The sequence below is a fragment of the Uranotaenia lowii genome, chromosome 1 (genome assembly GCF_029784155.1).
Source record: "Uranotaenia lowii strain MFRU-FL chromosome 1, ASM2978415v1, whole genome shotgun sequence".
In the NCBI taxonomy this organism is placed as follows: domain Eukaryota; kingdom Metazoa; phylum Arthropoda; class Insecta; order Diptera; family Culicidae; genus Uranotaenia; species Uranotaenia lowii.
This window is the reverse complement of record NC_073691.1, coordinates 189654947-189664750: the sequence shown is the minus strand read 5'-3', so window position 1 is coordinate 189664750 and position 9804 is coordinate 189654947. Positions and strand designations below refer to the sequence as shown.

The 9804-nt window shown below is 35.2% G+C and overlaps 2 protein-coding genes across 5 annotated transcripts; both read left to right on the top strand.

The window, feature by feature from the left end:
- Positions 1 to 5181: 5181 nt before the first annotated feature.
- LOC129740679 (uncharacterized) lies at positions 5182 to 8536 on the top strand. 4 transcript variants are annotated; one of them, XM_055732445.1, is made up of 9 exons: positions 5182 to 5782; positions 5885 to 6024; positions 6118 to 6299; positions 6458 to 6572; positions 6905 to 7023; positions 7103 to 7252; positions 7795 to 7911; positions 7997 to 8161; positions 8216 to 8536. In XM_055732445.1, the coding sequence occupies exons 1-9, from the start codon at positions 5376 to 5378 to the stop codon at positions 8276 to 8278; spliced, it is 1458 nt and encodes a 485-aa protein (XP_055588420.1). In that variant the 5' UTR covers positions 5182 to 5375; the 3' UTR covers positions 8279 to 8536. The 4 variants fall into 4 exon arrangements, 3 of the variants coding, with proteins under 3 accessions (XP_055588420.1, XP_055588412.1, XP_055588428.1); XM_055732437.1 differs by having other exon boundaries at positions 5885 to 6299; XR_008736338.1 differs by lacking the exons at positions 7997 to 8161; positions 8216 to 8536 and having other exon boundaries at positions 5885 to 6299; positions 7103 to 7703.
- LOC129740706 (tyrosine-protein phosphatase 69D-like) lies at positions 8288 to 9356 on the top strand. The gene is made up of 3 exons (XM_055732474.1): positions 8288 to 8536; positions 8597 to 8749; positions 8819 to 9356. The coding sequence occupies exons 1-3, from the start codon at positions 8306 to 8308 to the stop codon at positions 9143 to 9145; spliced, it is 711 nt and encodes a 236-aa protein (XP_055588449.1). The 5' UTR covers positions 8288 to 8305; the 3' UTR covers positions 9146 to 9356.
- Positions 9357 to 9804: the final 448 nt, after the last annotated feature.

The window sequence follows — 9804 nt, the reverse complement described above, 5'->3', positions numbered from 1 at the left end:
ATGATCAATCATTCTCATCTATGTACGTTGTTTATTGTAATTAGGTGATGTTTCTCGAAATTTAATAGCAAAACTTGAATGTTAATATCTTCCGAGTATAGTAAGACACGTTAATTTTTTTGGTGTTTTGTATTTCTATATCTGAAATCGTTAATTAACATTGTTCGGGCTCGGCCGATGGGGGGGTTCGGATTTCGAGGTCTTTCTTCCCGTCTCCAGACGACGGCATCCACCAGCAGCAGAAACTCCAGGTAAGTCACCACAACAGCTGATCGCCCGCTCGGGGGAGTTTTAGTTTGCACTATTGTGTGGTACGTTGTATCGAGTACCACCACGCAATTTGATTGCACTTATGTTGCACCACCGTCAATTAACTGATTTCGGATGAACTTTAGAAGTAAGTCGCTTGGTTGAACTTTAAATACTTGGACTTTAAAGTCCAACCAAGCGACTTACTTCTAAAGTTCATCCGAAATCAGTTAATTGACGGTGGTGCAACATAAGTGCAATCAAATTGCGTGGTGGTACTCGATACAACGTACCACACAATAGTGCAAACTAAAACTCCCCCGAGCGGGCGATCAGCTGTTGTGGTGACTTACCTGGAGTTTCTGCTGCTGGTGGATGCCGTCGTCTGGAGACGGGAAGAAAGACCTCGAAATCCGAACCCCCCCATCGGCCGAGCCCGAACAAACATTGTTAGCAAAAATGTATTTGGATGAAATTTATCTAGAGCTTATGTTGAAACGATTATCAATTGTTGTTAATTTGATGGCGAAAGGACTGTTCGAAAAGACTTTCAGAAAGATAAAATCAATTCAAAGACTAGCTGTTAGATGATCAAAGCTAGAGCTCACAATAAACGAAACACTCCAATTGTTTACTTAACCATTAGCATAATAAATGCTATTTTTTATTTAAATTGTTAAAACTTAGTAAATCTAGTAACCTGTAAAACCTAGAAATGGGTAATAAACTTGAAATTTGAATATAGTGAAATTGATGAAGGAAAGAACCATTGTAAGGTTCTGATCTTATAGCCAAAAATAGTTTTTATTGTGGTCTTTTTTTAATACGCTCTACAGCTTCAACACTTCCACAATATCCTCAAAAAACCTGCCTGTATAAAAAGCCATCAAGAATTTAAATTGTTTTTCAAGATGGGTTTTCAGATTCAGATTTCAGTTGCAAAATTGAAAATGTGTCAAATTATTAGTTCAGGTTCTGATTAATGATCGAAATTTCAGATGAAGATTTCTGAATAAAACTCCAAAAATAACTCATTTATATTGCAGCTTTTGTTTTCGATTGAAATTTAAAAAAAGTTCAGATTTCAAATAAAGATGTTTAAAATTAAATGTCAGAAAAACTGCACACGGCCGGCTATCTAATCAATACAGTATTTGTATTTTTTTTACATATTTACCACTTTTTACTACACATACTTTGTACGGTTAACTGCAACGATTTTTCAGCACAAAAGACATTCACTCTTATTCTAGTTAACGGTGTATTTACTTCCGATCGAATATAATTTTATATTTTGTATTCACCATATAATCACATCGAACTGTTTTAATAAGTTCGAATGAAAACAAGAAAACGAAATGTAGAAACTTTCATACGAATATCATTCAATCGAAAACGAGAATATGGGTGAATAATACATTAAATTATTGAGTTCAAGACCCCCATCATGATTTCTTCGTGAGGTGACGATAGTCGAGTCACCCGATTCCAGAAGTCGCTTTAGGTGAGAAACGTCTTTTAGAATGAACTTTTTGAGTTCTTATCCTAATCTAGTAGTCAGCTGGGCATGAATCTCTGTCACATCGGCTTCGGGAATGAGGTGACAAGACTCACGTGACTCCAACTCGACTCGACTATCATCACCTCACGCGCGGGGGGGATAGTTTTTTTGTGTAACTCGTGTACCAATTTTGAATTTTCCCAGGTTTAACATCCTGTTGGTTTATTTAGATTAATTATTAAGATTCGATTAAGAGTAATTAAAACTGAATAACATTCATATTTAGGATTCCGGTGCCATATCACAGAATGTAATCAGCTGATTCCAGGCTACGTTGATGAACTCAAGGAACATTTTATTTCACATCATCATTTGAAGACGACCGTTGCAAATTCGCTACCTTTTCGTTGCTCTAAATGTGGAGATATATTTAATTTGTTTACCGTTTTTCGCAAACATATTTTAAAAAAACATCCCCGAATATCAATGTCAGTCAATGATGCGCCACACTCTGAGATTTCTAACGAAGGTGAACTTGAATCTGTTGAACTACATCGTATCGAAAACGAGGCCTTTCACATGGATCCAATGACGAAGGATGAAATATATAACGCTATGTCCGAATACATAACAAGTATGCGATGCGACGTTGGGTTTCCTGAAAATAAAATAAAACAAATAATTAAAAAATCAAGCGAAATAATACAAATGTATAATGTTTATGTTGTCGGATTATTTAAACAATTTTTGGCTTCAAAAGATATTGATCTAAGAGACTCTTCTGTCATATCGTTGATAAACAATTGTGAACTTCAAGGAATCGGCGATCAAGTAAACACCTTCAATGATAATATAGCTTTTCTTGGATCAAAAGCGAAATGTGTTCTGCCGGTACCTCGGGAAATCATTTTAGGTAGAACAAAAATAGTCAAAACCAAAGAGGTAGGCTTACGCGAAAACTTGGATTCACGAAGATTCAGCGCCAGGAGAACGATAAAATCTACGTTTATAAGGAAGGATTCGACGCATTCTATTCCGGTAGCAGAAACATTGGGTCTTGTAATGCGGAACGATTCAGCGAGACAGCTTATACACGATGAAAAACAAAGTGAAGATGGGAAAATGCGAAGCTTCAAAGACGGTCTACAATTTAAAAATCATCCATTCCTACAGAGATATCCCGACGCTTTAAGATTGTCTCTGCACGTGGATGATGTCGAGTATCTGAACCCTCTCGGGAGTAGAAGAGGAAACCAAAAAATAACTAATTTCACTATTAAAATTCAAAATTTTCCTCCTTGTTTGAACAGCACTATGGATAATTTATACTTAGTTCTAATGGTTCGCACTAAAATTCTAAAAAAATACGGGTACAAGAAAATTCTTCAGCCTTTCATTGACGATATGATAAAGCTGTCTTCAGATGAAGGTGTCAACATTAAACTTGAAAACACCTTATCATTCACTTTGAGAGCGGTACTTATCAACGTTGTAGGTGATGGTCTTGCCATACATGACATTTTTAATATCATGCCTCCACAGTCAAAATTATTTTGTAGAATGTGCTATATTTCACGAGACTTGTTACTTTCTGGAAACATTGGTGAAGTTGCAAATATCAAAACAATCGAAAGCCTTCAGCTAGATTTAGAAGCAGTCATGACTAAAACAAAACAGCCCAATCAAGTTGGCATTCGTGGCTTTCCAGTTCTTCATTTTATACCTTATTTTAACATAGCTACTAACTATACATTTGATCCCATGCACGATTTATTGGAAGGGGTTGTAAATTTGACTCTTGCATTAGTTTTCGATAAATTGATAAATGAAGATGGCTTAATATCAGATTATACAGTAAATAACACAATACAGTCTTTTGATTATGGATTTACTGAAATTACAGATAAACCGTCGTCCAACATATCTGGCAAACTATTGAAAAAGAAAACAAAACTCAGTCAATCTGCTGCACAGTGTTGGACGCTTCTCCGAGCTTTCCAATTCATGTTTTGGGATGTTGTGCATGGCAAAGATGAAGTAATAAATATTATATCAATGTTATTAAATATAACTTACTGTGCATTTTCACAAACACTAGATGATGCTATGCTTGCTGAAATGGATACAAATATACGTGTATTTCATGCAATGTTTAGAGAATCTTTCCCAAACGTAAATCCGATAAATAAACTACACCATCTATCTCACTACAAAAGGATTGCTCTGGAATCGGGTACAATAGCGAGGCATAGCTGCATGCAATTTGAGGCCAAATTTAAAGAATCAAAGAAACAAAGTAAACTTTGTAACAATTTTTTAAACATAACTTACAGTTTTACCAAAAGGTTGAATTTTAGACAAATTGACCAAATCATAAAGCACGAGTACAGCATACCTAAAGTTGAAATAATTTCATCAAAAATCTGTTTAAAAAACAGTTTAAACTGTGATTTAATGTTAATATTTGATTTACCCGTCAATGTTACAGCCATCAAACATGTGAGAATTAACGGAACATCTTTCAAGCCAGGGTTGATAACCAAATATAAAATTTTGGGCGAATTCCAGTATGGGATAGTACAGTGCATGATTAAACATGAAGATGATATTCTCTTTTTAATCCAGAAAGTAGAAGCTGTACTATGTAAAAAAACATGGAGCTATCTAATTCATCAAATACCATCATCAGTTCGTATTAAGTCTCATCAGTTACTTACGTTGAAAACTTACAATATTTGGCAATATCATAACCAAACAGACAGCAGCGATTACATATGTCTGAAGTATATTGATGACTATTAATCATTCCCGTATTTTACTTGTCGCTCATTAAAATAGTTTAAATTTTTCTTGTTTTTTTGAAACCATTATAATGTATATAATTAATCATTAGTGCTTCTATTCCAAACCCCTAATTAAAACTGTTTATCACTGCAGACAAATGGTTAGTAGAATATTTCCTAATCATTAATAGTTACTTTGTAAATGTCTCAGGTCTCAGGTTTAATGTCCCATGTCTTAAGTCGCAGGTCTCAGGTTTCAGGTCTCAGGTCTTAGGTCTCAGGGGCCATGTCTTAAGTCTCAGGTCTCATGTCTCAATTGTCAGGTCTCAAGTCTCAGGTACCAGTTCGCAAGTCTCAGATCTCAGGTCTCATGTCTTAAGTCTCAAGTTTCAGGTCTCAAGTCTCAGGTGTCAGGTCTCAGGTCTAAAGTGTCAAGTTACATGTCTTATATTTTCAAGTTTCAGAGCTGCATAAATTTAAAGGCCTTTTTTTACACGGTTTTCCGCAATTAGCACGGTTTTTTTACACGGTTTTTGGGAATTAACACGGTTTTTTTGCACGGTTTTTTTACGCGGTACGTATATCAGTGTAAAAAAGACCTAGGTGTATTTATAATTCGCATGATATAATCAGGTGGAAAGTACTGTTTATCCCGGAAATTGTATACTTTACCATCTAATCGGTTAGAGTGTTATCAAACAATAATAATTATTGACCTAATAATAACAGCATGCACCTTTTTTCAAATTTCGGGCTGTTCAAACGATAAACGCATCCAACCACAATTTATTATTGTGCAAGTTTTGATTCTAAATTTCGTTTGAAACGGGTTTTAATTATGCATGGATTCTTACATTTTTAACGAAAAAACTTTTAAGATTGATTGTTTTAATTTTTGCACATCATCTGATAATTTAAACAATTGTAATTTTTCAGCGCAAAAATTCAACAACACTTCGTTGAGGCTAGCAACCGAAGACCGCTTAAAAAATATGGGATTGAAGGAAGGGCCGATTCTCCTTGTACTGGACATAATAGGGAAAACAAAAGCCAAAAATTCAACATGTACAGAACAATTGAATACTGAAAACATCTCCGAAATCCGAATAAAGCTAGAGAAGCATGCCAAATTCGCCCAACAGGTTCTGTACGCAAAACTGGATAAACAGCTGCCGCTCCTACGCAAAGAGATGTGCGAGATGGTTCGCATCTTGTGTTGGAGGTGGAAAAACCGAGTTATTTCTAAAGAGTGCGTTAAGTATCCAATTTATTATCTTCTCTATATTTAAAGCGGTTAATGATTTGCTTTTCCTTGATTATAACATACCTTTTTTACTTGCAATGATTACAGCTATCCAAAAACTGTCGAACTGGAGGAAATGGCTCGCAAAATTATCCAGGAGTTTCCATATTTGCAGAACTATGCAGAAAACAGCGAAATGGCATTTTTTTCAAGAAATAGTGGCAAAGGGCGTGGTCAGCCGCATTCTGGTATAATCTACAATCATTTTAGAAATTTATGCCATGGAATACCAAAACAACATAAAAAATTTCCTCGTTCATCCAACACAATAACGGTTACAGAAGAAGTTGTCAGTATAGCCATAAACCTTGCAGTGATGGAAGGAATGCCTGAAAATATCACTTATATAAAAGAAGACATGGTGAAGTGTTTGCCATTACTACAAAATTTGATCGTTCGAAAAAAAAAACCAAAATCAATTTCGGAAACCTTACCGCACCTTCTCGGATTTGGGGGTGAAATAGTAAGTTAACACTTCTGCATTTGATTTCTTATTAAGTCCTTTTTTTAGTTTGAATTATATTTATAATAAAAACCTTTCCTCAATCACTTAAATTTGTCGTAAGAACAAGATACAATTATTATTTTCGTATTTTAATTGTTTACATTTCTATCTTTCAGATTGTTGACATGTTTTCGATAATGAATCCCTCATACAATAAACACGCAAACCTTAACAGTGTTTGTGCTAAGGGGCTACTGTTCAAGCCGACTAGCTTCGGTCGGGTCAAAGATGGCAAGTATATGTTTAAATTACGAGATTATTCAACTTTTATTGGATCCGTTATTTCAATGTATTTAACAGGTTTAAAATATAATTTATTTCTATTATGATCTTTCATTGATCTGTACTAAACGGAGGACCAAATACTGAAAAGCATTAGAAGTAAGCTGCATAAATAATTGTAATCAACTGATTACATAAACTTGTTTTTTTTTGTAAGCAGTAGATTCCTGTTATTTACGATGTTTATTTTTATCTGATTTATTTTGTATTAACAATCTGAAGATTAAGAAACCTTAGAGAACATAATATCATAAATATCAATCATAAATATTATTCCACAGGTAATTTAAGAGGAGCTTTACGCATCTGGCTAACCTTGAACTGTCAAGGAATCAACCGTAAAATTTATGATGGCGATATTGAGGAGCAGTTAGCGCAAGCATTCATCACATGGACTGGAGTAAGTTTAAAGTATTTAATGATATTTACTAGACTGATGGTTGATAAAAAAAAATCATTTTGGCATTTTTGTTTTTCAGGAGGATGCAATGGCTACCCTTGAGATGTTGGGAAGGTATGAAGCCATATTCCTTACAACTGGAAAATATCCTCCAGCCCAGATTCTGTGCCAAGCGAAACCATTCGATGTAGGGAATTATACGATATATTTAAATGGCATCACAATTAAGGTAGAAGGTGAATTTGTAAAATCATTAGAAGTTTTTTCAAAGTCGTTTATTGTTTTCGGCGTTAAACCACCGACAATCCTGGCCAAATTCATGGAATTTTTATACATCCATAGTTATGAAATCCAAAAAACTACACACAGAGCCAGCGTAAAACAATTGGCAGAAAGTTTCACAGAAAGTAACAATGAAAAACAAAAATGTTATCGTCTTTAAATTGATTTAAATTCTCTATAACTGCTTTTATATTCATCAAATAGTTCATTTTTTTCTAAACTTCATGGATCAATCGCGTGTACCTTAAAAGAGAAAATGTAATCAAATTTAAGTATAAGTTACATCAACGACCTCATCGAACATCATTCATTAGAAAAAATGTCTCAATCAAAAAACTGCTGGAATTTGTCACTCTGGCCCCTGAAAACGGGCCTCGGTGGTATCGTCACTGCCAAAGGTGAAAAGCCAGACAAATCGGACTGATTTGTATACAGCTGCTCTCAAGACTCGACTTACAATGAACATTCTCGCATCCATATCGTTGACAGCCATCCTTCCGTAGCCCAAGATTTTACTTAAATGCTGATCATCAAAAGCTCTGGTTTGGATCCTACCTTAGCTACCAACTGCAGCTATACGTCGAAGTTTTCTTCTCAACCACAAATGTAATTTTATATTTTACTCGCAAATTTGTATGACTTTTCAAACATTTAATTATATATTTAAAACTGTTCTCTTTTCTCTCCGCAGAAAACACAGACGCAGAAAACGCAGACCAACTTGGAGAAGTACAATAAAACGAAATGTGCCAAATATTGGCCGGAGAATGTTAACGACTCGACACAGTATGGAGAGCTGGGCAATGCTTTTACTTCCGATAGCTACTATGCCGATTATATAGTGCGAAATTTGAAGGTACGTAGTCTTGGTTTTGTGAAATACGCTCGTCTCATAATGGCTTAATTTCAGGTGACAAAACGATCTATCAACTCAGCTGGCGAAGATGTAGAAGACAATCGATACATCTCTTAGTTCCACTATCTGACCTGGAAGGATTTTATGGCAACGGAAGACCCACAAGGAATCACCAAATTCACCAAACGCATCAATTCAGAATACTCATTGCAGCGTGGCCCGATATTGGTTCATTGCAGTGCTGGTGCTGGTCGAACCGGTATTTTCGTGGCCCTCGATACACTTTCACAGCAATTGAACGAGGAAGGTCAGGTTTCCATCTTCAACACAATTTGTGATATGCGATATCAAAGAAATTTTCTCGTTCAGTCACTGGTAAGATTAGCTGTTTTTGTTGCAAACCTTTTAGGGTTCCAATAACTATTTTTTTTTCAGAAACAATACATATTTTTATATCGAGCCCTTACTGAGTTAGCATATTTTGGGGATACTGAAATTGACAAAATATCATTAGCTGCAACCGTGGAAAGTCTGAAACAGCCATCATCGGATAACTCCGATATTACTAAATTAGAAGCACAATTCCAGGTAAACAAAAAGAATATAAAGTTCCCTTCTTTCAAAAACATATTCAAACGGCTAACATTTTCATTCTAGCGACTGAAGTCCTTCCAAGACGACTCCCGACGTACAATTGCGATGGGTGGTAGCGAGGAGAACAAGGCCAAGAATCGATCGGATGCGTGTGTTCCCTACGACAAAAATCGAGTCATCCTGGCTCCGAAACCGGGTCACGACAACTGCACTTACATGAGATCCTCGCATCAATATCGTGGACAACAATTCGACCGTATCCAAATCGGAGCCAAAGTAGCAGTGCTGGAATTTATCACATCCTTGAATGCCCCGTTTAAGCTTTACCTGAAGAGGATCACAGACGGCGGTATCGTCACTGCCGAGGTAAAAAGTCAAAAAAAAATGTAGGAGTGAATGAATTTTTAGTAATAAACACTTCTAATTACTGTATTGAAGGGCTGTGTAGGGTTTAAATGAGTTTAGTAATATGCTGTAGTAATATTAATTATGTTTTATATGCTTTATACGTTCGTATACTTGAACGATCATTTTTCTACGTATTTTTCAGAGTCACCTACCTATGTGACTTATTATCAAAAGGAAGCAGAAAATTAATAAATAAATACAAAGATGTGAAAACACAAATTGTTTCAATTTATTTTTTTTTTACTTCGAAAACACTCGAATCTATACTTTTTCTACGTAACATTCTCCCTCATTTGCCATTATGAATTAAAAACAACCATTTTTCAACTTCTCCTCCAGAATCCCATTCGGTTGAAAAACAACCATATTTTAACTTCTCCCCTAGAAGTCATTTTATGACTTCTCATGGAGAACTCATAAAATGACATTTCCCGGGAAAAGGTCAAAAATGGTTATTTTTGATTCGTAAATGGTTTAATTATTTCTAGCGTGCGGGTTCATGCAGACGAAGCAATTCAAAAAAAAAATTAACACGATTAAAAAACAATATCAATGTTACGAACAACCATCTGAGAAGAAAAAGCAAAACGTTTAGTTGATTAGTTTATTAGAAACTATTTAGATCTTAAATTTATTTGTTA